This window comes from Colletotrichum chrysophilum (genome assembly GCF_026319265.1).
Source record: "Colletotrichum chrysophilum strain AFK26 chromosome Unknown scaffold_20, whole genome shotgun sequence".
Lineage (NCBI taxonomy): Eukaryota > Fungi > Ascomycota > Sordariomycetes > Glomerellales > Glomerellaceae > Colletotrichum > Colletotrichum chrysophilum.
Window position 1 is genome coordinate 311,954 of NW_026517307.1, and position 18,148 is coordinate 330,101.

At 55.6% G+C, this 18,148-nt stretch overlaps 4 protein-coding genes and 1 non-coding gene across 5 annotated transcripts; 3 read left to right on the forward strand and 2 right to left on the reverse strand.

Moving 5' to 3' along the window:
- Positions 1-338: 338 nt before the first annotated feature.
- Positions 339-1,448, reverse strand: ADH1 (alcohol dehydrogenase; the record flags this gene model as incomplete). Its single annotated transcript, XM_053176491.1, has 2 exons — positions 339-1,339; positions 1,391-1,448. The coding sequence occupies 2 exons, from the start codon at positions 1,446-1,448 to the stop codon at positions 339-341; spliced, it is 1,059 nt and encodes a 352-aa protein (XP_053039578.1).
- Positions 1,449-6,136: 4,688 nt separating this feature from the next.
- Positions 6,137-6,220, forward strand: COL26b_003597. The gene has a single exon. It is a non-coding gene; the product is annotated as a tRNA-Cys (tRNA).
- Positions 6,221-7,030: 810 nt separating this feature from the next.
- COL26b_003598 (uncharacterized protein) lies at positions 7,031-8,821 on the forward strand (the record flags this gene model as incomplete). The annotated part of the gene is made up of 5 exons (XM_053176492.1): positions 7,031-7,196; positions 7,275-7,743; positions 7,800-7,868; positions 7,916-8,616; positions 8,679-8,821. 5 exons carry the CDS (start codon positions 7,031-7,033, stop codon positions 8,819-8,821), a joined length of 1,548 nt encoding a protein of 515 aa, XP_053039579.1.
- A 2,442-nt stretch (positions 8,822-11,263) lies between these two features.
- Positions 11,264-14,266, forward strand: COL26b_003599 (uncharacterized protein; the record flags this gene model as incomplete). The annotated part of the gene is made up of 1 exon (XM_053176493.1): positions 11,264-14,266. The coding sequence occupies one exon, from the start codon at positions 11,264-11,266 to the stop codon at positions 14,264-14,266; it is 3,003 nt and encodes a 1,000-aa protein (XP_053039580.1).
- Positions 14,267-15,222: 956 nt separating this feature from the next.
- Positions 15,223-17,722, reverse strand: COL26b_003600 (uncharacterized protein; the record flags this gene model as incomplete). The annotated part of the gene is made up of 2 exons (XM_053176494.1): positions 15,223-16,934; positions 17,191-17,722. The coding sequence occupies 2 exons, from the start codon at positions 17,720-17,722 to the stop codon at positions 15,223-15,225; spliced, it is 2,244 nt and encodes a 747-aa protein (XP_053039581.1).
- Positions 17,723-18,148: the final 426 nt, after the last annotated feature.

The window sequence follows — 18,148 nt, forward strand, 5'->3', positions numbered from 1 at the left end:
TGGGGTCTTTCGACTTCAAGTCAGACTCGAGGTGCACCAGGACCATTTGATCATGTCCAAAAGCTCATCACGCGGCTTCCAGTATGGCTCAATCCAAATTGATCATTACTCATTCCCAGTAAAGGTATGAATGAGAAGCATATCATACACGCTGAACTCCCTCCCAAGTAGGTATCCTTATGAAAACAAACCAACAAATCTCATCACCCCAACCACCGAGGAAACATAACCGACCGCCGCCGCCCGCCCGCCCGCTTAGACACCCCCTTTTTGTTGAGTTCAGTTGACTCCTCTCGAAACATTTTGTTCAATTATCTGCCTCCCATGAGGCTAGCCGCTTATTTGCTGTTGTCGACGACGTAGCGGCCGGCGATGGCGCCCTTCTTCATCATTTCGTAGACGTCGTTCAGCTGGCTCAGGCCGACGACCTTGTAGGGGGCGTTGATGAGGCCGCGCTGGAAGAAGTCGAGGGCCTCGGCGGTGTCCTTGCGGTTGCCGACGTAGGAGCCCTTGATGTTGATCATGCGGATGACGGTGTCGAAGACGGGGGCCTTGAGGTAGGCGTTGGCGGGCAGGCCGATGCAGACAACGGTGCCGCGGGAGCGGACATACTCTGAGGCCTGCTGGAAGGGCTTCTCGCTGACGGCGAGTAGGATGACGGCGTGGGGGCCGAGGCCCTCGGGAGTCGCCTTCTTGACATCCTCGACGAGGTTGCTCGAGGTGGTGAAGTCGACAAAGGCGGTTGCGCCGAGCTTCTTGCACATCTCGGCCTTCTCGGCGCCGCCGTCAATGGCGACAGTGTGGATGCCCATAGCCTTGGCGTACTGCAGAGCGAGGGAGCCGAGACCACCGCCGGCACCGACGATGGCGACCCACTGGCCGGCGCGGACACCGGACTCCTTCAGTCCCTTGTAGACGGTGATACCGGCGCAGAGAACGGGGGCGACGGCCTCGAGGCTGACATCCTTGGGGATGCGGGCAACGTGGGCGGCCTTGGCGATGGCGTATTGCTGGAAGCTGCCGTCGACAGTGTAGCCGGAAAGGAGGGCGTGCTGGCAGAGAGGCTCATCGGCGGCCTGGCAGAAGGTGCAGGACAAGCAAGAGCCGTTGAGCCACTTGATACCGGCGTGGTCACCAATCTCTACATCCTTGACGAGCTCGCCACGGGCGACGACAACACCAGCACCCTCGTGGCCACCGACCAGGGGCATCTTGGTGTCGAGGGGCCAGTCGCCCATCATGGCGTGCAGATCGGTGTGGCAGACACCAGAGTACTTGACGTTGATGAGAACCTCATCGGGACCGGGCTTCTGGACGGGAATCTTCTTGTAGACGGCGGCTGCTATGTGTTAGAGACCAGTCAATGCTAGGTGATTAAGATGTTACATACGTCCTCCGGTCTTCTCAATGACTTGAGCCCATTGCTCGGTTGGGACTTCAGTAGCCATTATGATTGTGTTGGGGTGGTTTGAGTTGTGAAGGGTCTGTAGAAGAGACGAATCTGGGATCTACCTGTTCTAAGACGGAAGTAGATGTTAAGTATGTGAGATGGAAGACTGTTGAGCTTGGATCGCGTGATTTGATCAGACGGGATCAATGGACTGGCGAGGAGGACCTTTTATAGAGATGGGAGCAACATCTCGACCTCGACCAGGACTAGGCATGTAAGTGAGGTGTAGGGATAGCATGGTATGAGGTATCCCGTAAGGTAGGGGGAGCTCGGTGCGGCGGGTGGTTCGCGTTGTCAGGATGGATGGATGGGTTGACTGAATTGGCAAAGAGTACACAGGTACGTCTGTCAAGCGCACGGCGTATCCGCAGAAAAAGGTGTCGTCTAAGGTAAGGTAGGCAGACGAGCAGCTGGAAGTGAGGTGAGGATGTGGATGTCGTATCAGAGCCGACTGGGCATCCACTAGACAAGGCTAGAGCAAAAAACGTATGATGTTGACGGCAGGCCAGGAACCGCAGTCAACGGAGCTGTTACCCCTCACAGTGGCAGCAGAGTTCGAGACACACCCCAAGGGCCAAGCCAAGGCCGGGCGGACGTGGGCCGGATCACCGCACGTCAATCAGGTTGAGGCATTGTTGGAGAAGCGAGAGTCGCAATCGCAGCCGCTGAGGGTTGGGGAATTGTTGGAATTGGAGTAGGTAAGGAAGGAAGGCACTGCTACTGCTGGCTTTCCTGCAGCAGGCCTGCGCTTGCAGTTGATCTCGCTCCACCGGGACGGGGGGTTCAGCGTTCTAGGTTGCGCTCCCTTGCCTTGCCTTGGAAGGATGGAAGCTAGGTACAACGGGAAACACGTTACCCCGCGCGCATTAAGGACAAGCGGCAGACTGAAGAAGGGCGGCATCCGCGTCTGATTGGTTTGGGCGACTGTCATCAACACAGTGCTTCCATGGTGAAGGTACATCTGAGGCGACAGTACGTTTCCCAGAGGAGCAGAGACCAGACGGCGGACGACAGGCGATTCCAGACTTTGGTTCTTCACCCCCATGGACCCTGGACCGGGATCATGGTGTCGGTGGCAGACGACATGCGCCAGGATAGACGGCGTGGAGAGAATGAAGTTTGAGTCTGCGAGCTTTCATGATTGAGTTGGGTCGTTGGGACGGATGCAACGGGGGATGGTCGAAGGAACCGAAAACTCCACCTGACAGCTCGTGGTTGACGTCGAAGCACTGGAGACACCGCAGAGGCCGAATGGCGGGTGGAGAGTGGCCAGCTGCGGCCATGAGCGTGGGAGGTGGACCCATTGGCCGCAGACCATGCTGGTGGTCCTGTTCTCGGGGACAATGATGCCGTAGCGAGGTGGGCGGCCGTCGCCGACAGGTCGGGTTGGGTTTTGTTGGCAGGTGTTTGTTCTCAGGTCACACCGTCACTTACACCCTTCTTCTCCGAGGCGTGTCATGTACCAACTCTGGATCGTCGGCCTGATCTGATCTGATCTGATATCGCTGGAGTGACGACAGTCCACAGAGACGAGGCCGAAAGTGGCGGCGAGCAAGACAGCGAGCGGTGCCCATCTTTCTCGTCGTTTCGTCGGAGAGAGATTGTCGTCGTGAGACGTGGTCATGGATGCTGCTCAGAAATCCCATAAAATAAAAAGTTGCGCCGTAGGGCCGAAGAACACCCAGAAAAGCATGAGACCTGCTGGGTTGGGGATGGAGAATCACCAGATGGGACGAATGAGATGCGCCCAATGCCATTCGCTGTCGGCGCCACAGCAGAGCAGAAACAGCACCACGCAAAGCCCATTCCCCATTGTGGAAAGTGCCAGGCCCATGTTCCTGGGTCCTCTTTCCTTGTCTGATCGTCTGAGGTGCACCTGCCTGCTCTCCTAAACCAAACCACCTCACCTAAGGTAGGTACTCAAGCATCATCACCATGGCTGCTCGTGGAAAAGACCCCTCTAACGTGGAAACCAAGCTTCCCTCTCCTAGAACTGTCCCGAGTCGACAACATCGGAAGCCGCCTTTCCTCGCTGCAATCCCTGCCCTGAGGTTCCATTCCTTCGCCGCCCTAGGCCGTTACGTACAGGCGTTGATCGAGCTCTAGTGGGGATCTTTTACAGGGTCCCCAGCGCCGATTGGTGTTGGCAGTCGCCGCAATCTCTCGGCATCTACACGCCTAACCGCTAACGACGACATAACGCCACTATTCCATAGCACCACCCGCGCCCACGCCGCACACCACCGAACCGTCGCTGACGCCGCCTACCGTTCCAGGACCCGACTCATGCCTCCCGTTGTCCCGCTCTGCCGTCACTTTTCAACTCGCCAACCGTCTGTCCACTCGACCACAGCAGCTCGAGGATTGACAGTGACTCGGTATCAGCGGATACCGGCCGCATCTCGATGAATCTGCCCCGTCTGGAGCATCTCATGGATACATACTAATAATACCTCGTATCTGTCTGGATACTCAGAATAAAGGCCCGCAAGCAACCCAGGCAGGCATTTCTCGGCCAAAAGTAACGCAACCCCCATACGACTGAGGCGTGTGCTTTTCCCAACGACGTCGTCAATATAGACCCCTCCATCCTGTGGACCTTGACTAAGGCACAGCAACCAGAGAAGTCTTAGTCCGATGTCGCAGGGAGGTGGCTGCGAATAGCTTCAAAGACCTTCATCTCCTTTCGTCCAGAGGGGCCTGCGGATCATGCACCTCGCAAACCGAGCCCAACACGACGCAAAACACGACTCAACCTGGCAATCTGCCAAATGATAGACACCAGAACCGCGAGCTAATTGTTGCTACCCCAGTATCTTACAAAGCTTCCCCCACATTCTCCATCCCACGCACCACTCGCGGCACAGTGCGATGGCTACGCCGTCATGCCGCCTCGCCCGCAGCTCTCCACGACGCTACGCTACGCACGAGAAGACCGCCAGCATTCCCCAATAATGAGGCCGGGCCTCCACATCTTCGCTCGAAGGGAGCTTCACATCCGGCCTCCTGACGCAGAAAACCACCACCGTGTCTGACACAGTCACCCACAATCGTGGCGGCTACGGATGGGGCCCCGCGATTCTCAAACGCTCCCCCATCTATGCTTCCCCGCATCACACCCTATGAATAGCCAACTCTCACACGCAAGCAGTTGATCCCATCTTGCTCAGCGTGCGACCCCCAACCAACCACCCTCCCTGACGTCTCCAGCTTTGCGGGGAAAGCTCCTGCACCTTGGAACCCTCGGTCAATGTCCATTGCAGCACTCAACTTTGGCAGCACTCCCTCGAACCCCAACACTCGACGCTCTGTACTGTGTGGCGCACGCCTGCCACGAAATCCCAGTCTCTGCTGACGCCCGGGTTGATCCCCGGATCCGGTAGTGCGGCGGCTTCATGGACGAGCGGAGGATTGCTTGCTGCTCTTGCCGGCAGCAGGCTGGGGGTTTCGGCCACCTGTGTTGCCCGGGTCGGCAACTATACTCCAGGAACATCCCGGAACAACGGAAGACTCTTCGCCTCCAAGAAGCAGGAGGTAGATGAGGATCTGGGGAGAATGGCATGGTCCGCTTGAACCAAAATTGCGGGTGCTTCAGAACATGCGGAGGTGGTAATATCCAACCGAAGCTGCTTTCACCAACCCGCCCAAAACCCGAGCCGCATCGCCTGCGTCTCCTGCCAGAGGCTCCAGAAATCTGACCCAACGACCTTCTGTCTGCGTCGTTATCCAACCAACGAAAAGTGCCAGAGAGTCGAAAAGACCATGCATTGCAACCTACGTCGGACTGAACCCCGCCTCGTCAGGTTTTCTCGGCTCTTGTCTTCGCCAACTTTACGGACGTTCTGAGCAAAATCATTCCTCCGATTCAATCTCCGGGGTGCGCGATGATTCCTTTTCCTAGCAGGCTTACCACTATCCTGGGGGGACTGATTGAACATCACGGTTCAGATTACTTTTCTTCGCGCCCTCCTGCACTTGCTAAGACTGGGAGGAGGCCAGCGCTGATCAGACCCAAATGTTGCCGTCCGCGTCTACCTGCAAACATGATGAGACGCTTTCATCCCCTTATCGGCATGGCGAATTGCTTCGTCTCAAGTACTCCAGGCACCATTTCCAATGGATGAACCCTTAAAGGGCTGTGCGTGACCTTGCACTTGGACTTGATGCCCATCATCCTATGATGTGTTTCGGCAAGACCACTCGGTCTTGCAGCCTGAGCTGATCTAGCCTACGTTGACGGTTGTAACAAAATTATTAGCGAAAGATTGTGACATATGTAGGGGCTGATGTCGAGCTGAAGGATGGAAGCAATGCTCGAACAGGAGCAAGCTGTGACACGTCCCAGCTTCACATAAGACCGCCTGAGCTGAAATATACTTCATTCGACAGTGGCGGCTGAGCCCAGCGGATTGGCTGAACCGAGGAGGCGAGGGATTGTCAAACGTGAAGTAAGGTTGAGTCGCCATCCACGCATAACCGCGCGGTCGACTGCGTAAGCGGAACAAAAGCTTTGCCATCTCCCTGATGTAAACTTGGCACTCACGAAGACAATCGCCGACTGGCTTCTGAAGATGAACCTGGCTGCGATCTCCCGCGCTGTGGAGCCTGCCAGCGTCCTGAGGAAAAGCCAAGCCTATTATGCAGGGTACTTATTTTACAAATCCGGCGAAGCAACCAATAAGAATTGGATCGATAGCTCAGTGGTAGAGCGAGAGATTGCAGTTCTACGCAGTTATCTCTAGGCCCCGTGTTCGAACCACGGTCGGTCCTGTCCTTTTGCTTTTTCCATACTCGGATTGTTCAATAATCATCCAACGCCAATCTGAGTTCAGTTTTTTGCAAACTTCAACTATTCTTTCTACCTGTTTGACGAAGAGCATACTTTTCCGGGAGCGGGTCGCACGCACAGGCGACAATGCAAACCATACAAGTGATCTGAGCTCGCATCGGACGCCTTTTAAACACGAATGGCACGCACCATCTCCGTCATGCGGGGACTTGGCGGCCCCCCGCCTTCTTACTACTGTAGGAGTAGGTCTGTCTATACAGCTCAGCAAAAGGTCTCAAAGTCTCTTGTGTGTCGCGGAACTGACGGGCGAGTCTAGAATATCCGTCACATTGAGACGGCGAAAGCTACATGCCATATCCCTGGCAAAGATGGCCCGTGTAGGGAACGCTACGATGGCGATGCATACACCAAGGTCGAGCGGCCCAATCGTATGCGTCCCTTCTGGCGATGACCAGCGGCCTCCAAACGAAACGAATGGGAGGCATACCCCAAGTTTCGAGGGTCGAACCTAGCCGCGGTCTGAGCAGGCAGCCTTCACATGTGCCGCTCGGTGATGGTTGAAACGGGTTCAGTTAAGACGATGTTACTCCTGCCTCCTGTCCAAGCTGCCGGTCGAGCGTTTTGCAGCAGTAGTGTGTGGGGACTGACATCGAAATATCATTGTTCTGAATCTGCCATTCCATTTCTTATTCGGTTTCCCAGTTCAAATTCCCTTCTTTTCCGGAGAAGCCGCACCTGTCAAACGATCGAGACAAGACAGGGAGCTTCGATTTTCCTGCCCTAAGCCAAAGATGGGTTTGCTCGAGAGCTTGACGACCGCTAATCCCCTTCACGTCGCGGGCTACGTGTTTGGGGCATACGTCCTTCTCCTCGTCTTTTACAGAGCCAGAATCGAGTACCTGATTAAGAGGAGCGGCGGTGTCAGGGCACCAGTCATTGCCTCCAACCCCGTAACTGGTAGGCACGAACTCCAGGAGCTTCCCCGCTCCTGTTGTTGGCGATCACCAACCGACTAACACCAAAAAGCCATCCCAGTCTTTCTGCGTATTGGACAGTATCAGCTCAGACATCAGCTCCTCGAGGGGTTCAACTCGCTCTACAATGTCGCCACCAAGGAGTCTCCCAACACCATTGAGATTGGCTTCACCGGAAAGCTGCGGTTCCTGATTACCAAGGAACCGGAGCACATTAAGACGGTCCTGACGTCGAAGTTTGCGGACTTTGGCAAGGGCCCGATGTTCCACCAGGTCTGGTCACCGTTCCTCGGCGATAGCATTTTCACGACCGATGGAAAGACATGGCAGGACAACCGGTCGTTGATCAGGCCCATGTTTATCAAGGATAGAGTCAGCGATCTCGCCATCTTCGATAAGTGGTCCAAGGCCATGATGGCCAGGTTCCCTGCTTCCGGTGTGACCTTTGATATCATGGACTTGTTCTACCGCATGACGTTGGATGTCACGACCGACTTTTTGCTGGGACACAGCGTCAACAGCTTGAGCAAGTAAGTTTCCATGTTCTGTCTAGGTTTGCGAGGTGCGACTGACACGACCCGAACAGCCCGAAGCATCACTTCGCCCACGCCTTCAACGAAGTGCAGAGCTACCAGATGTTCTACACCATCATGGCGTAAGCAAGAAACTTCCAGTAGTCCTAGGCTTGACTAACAATTCCAGCCCCTTCGAGTCCATTCTTCCCCATGGCAAGTACAAGCGTGGCATCCGAGTCATTGAGGAGTTCGTGGTTCCCTTCATCGAGGAGGCACTCGCGCTTCCCCCTGACGAGCTCGAGAAGCTGTCGAAGTCGGACAAGGACTTCACTTTTCTGCACAACATTGCCCGCTTCACCCGCGACCCCAAGATCATCCGAGACCAGCTCATCGCCATTCTGCTCGCCGGACGCGACACCACCGCTGCGACGCTCTCCTGGACAGTCTACGAGCTCTCCCGCTACCCCGCTACCTTTGCCAAGCTTCGCAATGAGGTTCTCTCCGCAGTTGGACCAAAGAAGCAACCTACATACGAAGACCTGAAGAGCATGAAGTACTTGACAAACTGCCTCAACGAGACGCTGCGTCTGTACCCGGCAGTACCGTTCAACGTGCGCTCAGCATTGACCACGACGACCCTGCCCGGGCAAAACGGAGGCCCCGATATTGCTGTACTGGAAGGCGACTCCGTCGTCTACAGCACGCTGGCCATGCAGAGGAGGCGGGACCTGTACCCCGAGGTGTCGGAGACGTTCGCGGACCCGGCCATTTACAGCCCCGAGAGGTGGGAGAACTGGACGCCGAAGCCGTGGCAGTACGTGCCGTTCAACGGCGGACCGAGAATCTGCGTGGGACAGAACTTTGCCATGACGGAGATGGCTTACACATGTGAGTTTGCTACGAACCTACCCCCCCAACCACAGCAGAAGCTAACCGTTGCCGTGCCGCAGTGGTGCTATTTTTGCAAAAGTACGACAGGCTCGAGTACAGGGGCAATTGGAGCGAGCAGGTGCTCAAGGCGGAGATTGTGGGCGCGCCAGGACACGGCGTGCCGATTGCGCTCCGCGAGGCGGTCGATGGTGAGATGGCGTAAGCGGGAGGCGTGCTGAAGAGAAACAAACCTCTGAAATCGGGGAGACATGTGGAAGGAGAAAACTACAGACGCGATGTTACCGGCACTGGATCTGTTCGGAATCTGCGTTGGAAGGGGAGGCCTTTTGATAAGGAGGTGACGGTCCGTCAAGCCTTCACAAGGATAATGGGATCGATAGTTTGATCGATGACTGGATAATGATGGGCAGGTAGTATTTTCTCCCTGGATAAATGGAATATAAGGTTTCAAGATTGAATATGACGATCTGCGTGTTGTTCGCCTTGTAGATCTGCGATGCCTGTCATGTGCAGCCTCGTGGGCTTGTTGTGTTGTTCAGGGGCAGGCCGGCCGTTGGTTGTTGGAACAGACTGACTTCATGTCCATCCATCGTATCTGCTCGGTTACCAGTGATAACTAGTAAATGTGGCTGACGAAAACCTCCGAACGACTAGAGATAGCCAGTGGTTTAGTAGAACTTTAAGTTGCTGATAATACGCGTGAAGCACCGCGTCAACGGGCTGAGGTCTTCATTTAAGACGTGTTGAACGATGACACCACACATGAGTACGCAAGCAACGCCGCCGGGAAATCGAGAGCTACAAGCCCACCGGAGGCTAGGGCAGGCGATGACATTGTTTACCACGGTTAGCCGACCCGGAAAACAGACGATTGGATCCAACATGCAGCAGATCAACCGTCACGGCGGGGGAGAAGACTGAGAGGGCACAGAAAGAAGCAGAGAAAGCGCAAACAGGGACCCCATGCAGGAGCTCATTTCGCGACCGAGTCGTCAACCCCCGGTCTAGGCGGGCGCACGGTCGACGATGCCGCTAAGCGGGCAAACAAGACTGGTGGTGGGTGAAGAGCAAGAAAGGTGAAGGCAGCACGTATCCGTATGTTTCTGCAAGCCTTTGCATTGAAGGCCAGAGAGCGCCGCTGTCAAACATGTCAGGGTCCGGATTCCGAGCGCGGCGCTCAGGGCTCCTTTTCTTTTCTTATTTCTTCCCACGGAGAAGAATAATGTGAACCCCTGCCTGTGCATTGTCTGCAGAGCTGTTTAGTTGACCGCTCACTGACGTCTGGCATATTGCTTTTTTTGGAGGCCAGGGGTGGAAAGAGATCCGGTGATGGCGCTGTAGGGTTTTTTCCCACCTGGAGCCACTTTGGCGATGGGTATGACGAAGTGAGGTTATGCTTGATGCTTGCTGCTGCTTGGGCCTCTTGGGGGGGAGATGACGGTCTTGACGGACTAGGATGTGGTGGAAATCACTGCCGTCGTTTTCAGCATTGGTGACCTCAGTTGGCCGAGGCTGGTTTCTTCAGTGATGATGTGAAACTGACGAGCTTGGGCAGTTCTTTGTTCTGTTGTTGCATCAACGCGGGTGGTGTTAGTTCTTCAGCCTGCGTACGGCGTCACTGCAGAAAAACGGTCGGTCTGCTGGAGATTTTCTGACAGTGACCCCCCCCCCCATCTTCGACGTGTTTGATGAGGGGAAGCGACGTGATTGGACTGCCGCAGCCAGACCGCCTTCGACACCCCTCCCGGCTGCTGTACGTGGTGGATTTGTGGACTTCAATGTGGGCTTGCATCGCCGTTTTGGGAAGAAAACGGACAGGGTGGGTTCAGAAAAGAGCAGTGGTGACCCCCCCGCTCACCGGTAAGCTGGGTGATTCACAGGGGGTTCCTGCTTGCCCGTCACACTGCAGGTGTGCTGAGCTGAAGAGCCACTCACACTCTTCAGGGCAGCTTCCGTGGCTGCGACCAACAGGCGGTCCTCCAGCACCTCCATCAACCACCGCCGCCGCCGCAGCCAGCCCGCGCTACACCACCACCACCACCACCACCAACTCTCCAACCCAGCAGGTGAAGGTGCGTCCCCCAGACCAGGGCTTCCCGGCAGGATTCTTTGCCCAACCGGCTCCAACCCTGACCAGACCTTGAAAACCGTCCATCAGCAATCCTCCTTACCTTCGGCATATCGCACATCACGACACGCTTCTCTTTTCCCTTCTCCTTCACGCCCGGATACCTACTTTGCCTTAATATCTGCAGGAACTTAGGGATTTGGCCCAGCCTGATGTCACTGTACGTGCCTACCCGTTGTCATGCACAATCGATTGTCTCACGCAATTGAGTTTGCGAAGGACATTAACGCTGCAGAAAAAGCTGACTTCCTTTCTAGCTTTGCATCGTAAACCTAGACCATCGATAACGACCTTTTCTTCTCCCTCCTCTTTTTGGTTACACCGCTCGCGACTTCCCTACGGCAGCTCTGTCTCCTCTTCCTGCCCTCTCGAGACGCAAACCGACCGATCGACCGACTTACGCTCCTTCTTCCTGTTCTTGACCGTCTACAAAAACTAGCAGCGTCCAGTCTGCGCCGTACTTCTGCGCCTCGTAGCCACACATTCCAGCGACGTTCACGGGCCAATGGCAACACAATGAGCGCAACTCCCCAGAACCGGCTCAAATTGACGCCGGGAAACTCCCCATACCTCCAGCGCCCGCCTCGATCCCCCCTCCGAGGTCGCCTGCCCCACGAGTCCCGCCTCTCTCTCAAGCGAGTTGTCGGCACAACCTGCGCCTCGCCCACCGGCTTCGATACTGTAAACTCCTCCTTTGCCTACATCGCAGGCGGCGCTGTAGTCGTCGTCGATGTCGACGGTGAACAGTATGCCCAGCGCTTCTACCGAGCCCGCCCAACTGCCTCAGCCGTCCATGGTTGCACACCGCTGTCCCACGGCTCGCCTTCTTCTTCCACGCCAAAGGCAAACGACAGCAGGAACAGGGTCGCAAGGGAGCCTGCCGACTGGTCTGTCTCCCCGACGTCTTCGAACACATGGACAAGTCGTGAGCGCATCAAGGCCGCGACGTGCTTGGCGCTGAGCCGCGATGGGAGGTACTTGGCTGTAGGAGAGACTGGATATGCGCCGCGGGTGCTCATCTTCAACTTGGAGGACTCGTCTTCCGACGTGCCGCTAGTGTCAATCAGTGAGCATGGGTTTGGTGTCAATGCCGTCGCATGGTCTTCTGACACCCGCTGGCTGGCTTCTCTAGGCGCCTCAACCGACGGCTTCCTCTTCATCTGGAGGATCGATCCTCGTGCAGGTGCAGCCAAGCTGTACCAGCAGAACAAGTGCACATCTACCATCAAGGGAATGGTGTGGATGGGTAACAACCTTGTCACACTTGGTGTAAGACACATCAAGATTTGGCGGGTAGAGGAGGCGGCCACTTCACCGTTGAAAACCAAATTCAGCGAGGTCAGTTCGACGCCCCAACCGCCACAGAAAACCCTTAATGGCCGTAACGTACTGCTTGGGTCGCTATTGGAGGCCACTTTCACCTGCGCGGCGGTGGTCGACGAGACGAACATTATTATCTGCTCCGAGGCTGGCGACATCTGCATGGTGGAAGACGACGGGAAGCAGTCGAAGCTTGTTCGGTCCTTCAATGTGGATTTTCCAGTTACATCGATTACCATCAGGCATGCAACCGCCTACGTATCGGGAAAGGGAGGCGAATTTGCGACGCTGAGCATAAGAGCGGTTCTAGACAGTCTCCCGGACGCTGTACTTTCCAAAAGCACCGCACCGGCTGGCTTGACTGCGATGGGTTTCCTGACGGAAAACCTTGTCACAATTGACGAAAAACACTCCATTGATATTTGGAGCTCGAGCTACCTTCCTGGACAGACCGAAGAGGATCCATCGCACATCCCTATTCCTGGCCACCAGGACCCGATTCTGGGAATTCAAGCCATGCCAAAGCCCAACGATCAGGGTGCGGACTTCTTTACTTGGTCCGCATCTGGGACCGTTATCTTCTGGGACATGAAAGGCAAGGTCAAGTTCTCACTTGAAGTTCCCATTGAACAGGTGATCCCTGAGGTTGGGATGGACCCGGTCGGAAACCAACTCAGCGTGGTTCGGGCCAGCAGGGCTGGGAAGATGCTTGCAGCCGCCGACAGGTTTGGAGTGCTCAGGATCATAGACTTGGCAACTCAGGAATGTCTTCTCGAGACCAAGGCCCATTCCTCAGACTGCCAAAACATCAGTATCTACGAAGATGACTCCAAGTTCCTGTTGGCGACTTGCGGTAGGGATCGCACAGCCCAGTTATTCCATCGCCTCTCGACAGGAGAGTTCCAGCATGTCCAGACGCTCGAGTTCGCGGCCAAGGTCGTGCAGACCTTGATCCCCTCCGAAGACCGCATTCTCACTTGTTCCATGGACAGAACTCTACAAGTTCATGACATCGTCTGCAAAGAGGGAGAGCCTGAGGAGATCGCTGCTCTCTCGGCGCGCACCGTCACTCTCAAAGCATCGCCCACATCATTTGCCCTCAGCCAAGACGAAAAGACTGCATTTGTCTCCATGCTTGACCGGTCGATATGTCATTACGATCTTTCCAGCGGCAAGCTCCTAAATTCCTTCAAATGCCTCGACGAGGGGCAATCGGAGACTGCAATCATGGATTCTCTCATCTATAGCCAGTCCTCAGGCAAAGACGGCAATTTCCTGCTGGGCATATCCAACACAGACAAGTCTGTGCGCGTCTATGATGCTCAGTCGGGTCATTTTCTGGACAGAGAATGGGGCCACACCGAGTCTATCAGTGGTGTAGCTTTGACCGAGGATGATGGTGGCAATCAGAGAGTGATCAGCGTCGGACTTGACGGCACCGTCATGGTCTGGGGGATGGAGGAAGACGCCTCACCCGCATCCGGTAGCCGAGATCCGTCGCCAATGAAGGATGCATCGACATCTTCCAGGCCACCGTTGAGACGCGTGCTCTCTAAGGCGGAGCTGGCTGAATTCCAGCGACCATCTTCCGCCAACGGTGGACGTCGATCACCGAGAAGTGTTCAACGCCGGACGTCACGTTATGCGCTGAATACGAGCGTCAGCACGCCAAAAGGCGTGGCAAACAGCCCGTCTATCGCTGAGGATACGCCTTCTCGTCGATCATCGGGAAGTGGTAGTCCACCAGTGAGCCCGAAGTCAAGGGCATCCAGGCGTCCCTCGCTGCCGTCTCTGGGCCTGCCGCCAAAGAAGAGCTCGCCTAACCTGCGTGGATTTGGCAGCCTTGGCATGGCCACAGAACAAGCTTGTCGCACGCTGAGGGCGTATAGAAAGAAGCTCTCTTCGACAGAGCCCCTGAGCCAAGACTCTCTGACTGAGCTCGACCAAGAGCTCCGCATGACCGCCGCTGCTCTTGGCGACCGAGCTATCAGAACCCACGACACCGCTCTTATCAGCGGTCTATTAGATCAGTACGAGGAGCGTCTGGCTTCGATGCTGGACGAGAAGCTCCGGCGGACTTTCCAAGACAAGGAGATCCGAGACGTACAAACTCCCACCGAGGAGCGCGAGATCGAAATGGTGCTCGACCGACCCAGCACAGCTGGAGGCGAGACCATTTCGACCGCATCACTATCTTAACACACTCGTTGTAGTTTTTTTTCTACTGCTGTACAACACCTGCTGGGCATACGGAGTTATCTGAATAAGGACAGCGGCGTTTGGCTAGGAAAGGTATCCTAGGAGAAGTCCATACTTGGACTTGGGGGGTAATAAGGGCGGACGAGTTTCCCCCTTTTTGACTTGTTGGCACATTGTTTCTTTTGCGATTCTTAACACAGCACAGCGACTCTTTGTTTCCTTTTTATCCTTGCGAAAAGTTGCTGCACTCTTGACAACACAGAAGCCAAAGACAACAACAGAACATCCGTCATTGGAGACGGCTATCCTGAAGAAGGGGGCGAATTGGAGCCTGGAGTTTTCTATCTTCTCATAAAGGGACACGCGAACGACGTTGGAGGGGTTGGCTGGCTGGATAGCGGATGGAGTCATTGGAAGGGTGGGAGCCGGGGCGGCAATTGGATGCTGATATCGCGTCCTGGGCCTACTTCTTGTTTGTTTTACATCCTCACTTCTGGACCGCGCACATTTACTTGCGACAGAAATACTACAGGCGGGAAGACTTCCGCTTTTTGAGACTTTTGACATTTTGTTCTTGTGACATCGTGATCCTTGTCCTCTTCACCGCAAGTCTAATTCGCAACAGTAGACCCAAAGACACACCAGTAGAGGTCACGGTAGTCATGCCATCTCAGTCAGGAAAAGCCCGGACTGGGGCAATGTCGTATTGCGTCTCATGTACAGATAAGTTGAAGCAAAAGAAGATGGAAAATGAGGGTCTTTCTCCCGCGCCCCAACACGACTAGTTGCCTCCTGAAATCTGTATTCGATAGGGGTGCCGTGTTCCAAAAACAGAGAAGGAAGAAAAAAAAAGAAGATAAGCTTTGTCTATCCAACGAACGCCTTGGCGGTCTCTTTTTTCTTTTCTGCCTGTTCTACATGTCCGACGTCTCTTGGGCCCATAATTATGAGAGAGCTTAGACGACGAGACCCTCTTCAAATGCCTCATCCCTCTCTAGCCTCTCCAGGCCCGTTGCGACGGCACCATACACCCGCAACGGTACGGCCACCTCAAAGCTCTCGCATGCTAGGTTCTCTACGGCCACGAGCACCAACCCGCCCTTCTCATCGCGGGAGATCTCCTCTAGCAAGGGGTGGGTACTTGGTGACTCCCGCTCGAGTTCCGTTTCCTGACTCGGGACGACGAACTCTACGCGGATCTTCCACTCCAGGGACACGCCGGTGGTGACAAATTCGGGGGTCGCGTTAATGGGGATTGTTGGGGTGAAAACCATCCGCCGGTTGTAGAGGGTTGCTTCCGATGCCGCGACGTGGATCCTTCGCGTTACTCGATGAATAGACGCTTCTGAGCGGACGGCGAGGTGAGGCTCGATTCGCTCGGCGGACTCTAGACATGAGTGAACAGCATAGCAGGGAATATCGGCGTCCGTGAAGTCGATGGCCATGGTGACGACTTCGCCCAGGCGGTAAGACGGTCGCGTAAGCATCACGACGCCTACACGCTGCCCGTTGCGGGCAATCTCGAAGCGATTTGGGCTCTGCTGGCCCTCCGAAGTAATGTTGCTGCGCATGATGGCCATGTTGATGGCTTCTGTCGCGGTCGTCGCGTCCTCGAACGCCGATGACCGCCGCGAGCCAGTATACGCCGTGGGGGAAAGTAAGCCCGTGCTAAAACCATCGCGTGGTCTTGAAATGAGTTCGTCTACGTAAGAAAGGAAGTCGTTGATGGTCGAAGTGTCCGGCTTCGTCGCCTTGAGCTTCTTTAGTTCGCCGAGTGTCGTCAGCTTGTCCACTGTCTTGATCTTCGCCTGGTCACGAAGTATAATATACGGGTTCATGAGGTCATGACCCAGAATCTCGCCATAACTGTTCACGCTGCCGAGCACCCTAAAAGGGATTTCCACAGATCGCACTTGTTGCTCTTTCGAGCCGCCGGCCCGCTGCGTGCCGATAACCAGACTATAGGAGATTTTCACCGCTTTGCCCTTATGTGTCGGTGGCAACCCTTTAGGAAGCTGGAAGGAGTACTCAAAGGCCTTGTGCTCGCCTGGGGCCAAGTTGAGGTCCACGAACAGGATGGACTGAGGTGTTGAGAGCAAAGGAACAGACTTGGAACTGGCGATGCCGCGCATGTCCTTGATGCTGCTCAACTCACCACCTCCGAGCAGCTCGCCAATTGAGTTGCTGATACTCCCCCAGCCGAAACTTCGAAGCAGCCCACTATCCCGTTTCGAAGGTTCCACTCCGATGACACCACCACCTTGACCGCCGACAACGGCTTTCCGCTTGACTTGTTCAAAAGGGCCAATATTGATAAGCGACCCGTCAAGCGTGAATGAGCCTTGGATTTGCGCGTAACCCATCATTAACGATTCCGGCAACTTCGGGTTGTGCGCCAGGTTTGATGGCCGCCTAAAGTGTGGTGGTCGCATAGGTCCTCTTGTGGGCTGTGATGGGTACTCCGAAGCCAGAGTTTCTGTTGAATTATTGCTCATGGAGTAGAACTCTCCGCTGCTCCGTGGCGTGCCTCCGCCCATGCTTGTCGTGGACAGTATTCGCATGGCTGGGGCTGTGTGTTCGTTGATAATTGTAGGAATGCCCTCTTTGGGTCGCACGGCTGTGCCAGAGGAAGCATCGGTATTTGGGCTCAAGAGGCCATCGTGGTTCGCTGTCAATGGAGTGGTTGTCGATTCGGAGAGCGGTGACTGGACCATCGGGAATCGAAATTCAGACAGCGCGTTATTGGGAGACCTCATTGGGCGTTGTGAGCCAACAGCACTCTGCGCATTGGGAAACGTCGAGGATCGTGAGGTCGCAGGAGGTGTGTCGGAGGCGGATGTCGAGTTAAACAAGGGCGAGCTTATGTGTCTGGGGGAGGCTGGGCAAGTCAGAAATAGTGTATCAGTCGCGACAGAGAGGCTTACCAGAGTGAGGTCCTGCCAGTCCCAGAGCAGCTCCGCGAGGGACAATCTGGAGACTCGAGGCGCGCGCATGGCCGCGGCCGGGCCGTTGCGACTTGGTTGAGCTAGCATTGCTTTGAGTTTCGTCGGCGATGGTGCTCGTAGAGCCGATCGACACTATCGAGACGGATTTTTGATGGCCGTTGCCGCGATGTTCGGCAGCATTAGGAGTGAGGGGCGACGGCCATGGAACAGAGCCTGATCGCTTTCGTGCTTGAGCAGCCGGTACGTTGAGAGAGAGGGCTGATCGATGACCGCGTGTCTGAGCAGAGTTCGGCGGGGTTAACCCAGCGTTTGACTTGGCCCTCAGTAAGGGCGAGGCGTGCCTTGGGCGGTCGGTGGGAGTGAGCAGTTGGGACTGGCGTTGTTGACTGGAGTCGCGAGCGATATTCTTAAAAGTAATGGTGCATTTGATCTCCTCGCCAGCGAAGACAGTCTGGTCGTGCCAGCGGATAAAGACTCGGATGTTGCTGTTGCTGGAGGCCTCGGGAGACATGTTGGCGCTCCTCCAGCAGAGAGGAGACGAGAGGAGAGGGGAAAGACGGATTGGTGTTGCAACGAATCAGCGGGACATTACATGTCTGGCATCAACCATCATCGCGTCTGCCGGCGTGGACTAGAGATGGACAAAGAGTCCTGAGAGGTGCATTGAGCGTCATGGGCTTCCAGGTTGGCGGGAGACGGGAGGTTGAGCAAGCTAGCTCCAGGTGGTGTTGCTGCGAGTCGGACGGGGCTCCCCTTTGGGTCGCGCTGCAGGGGTTGGATCCACGTTCCCCGTTTCCCTTCAGGTACTCGTAGCGTCAAGGTGCTTTAAGGTACGCTCCGGCTGCGGTACCATCGGCCTTACATCAGCACGGGGATCCACTGATGATGTCGCAGCGGGTGGCTTTTTGGCACTTCGGTACGTACCTCGGCACGTCAA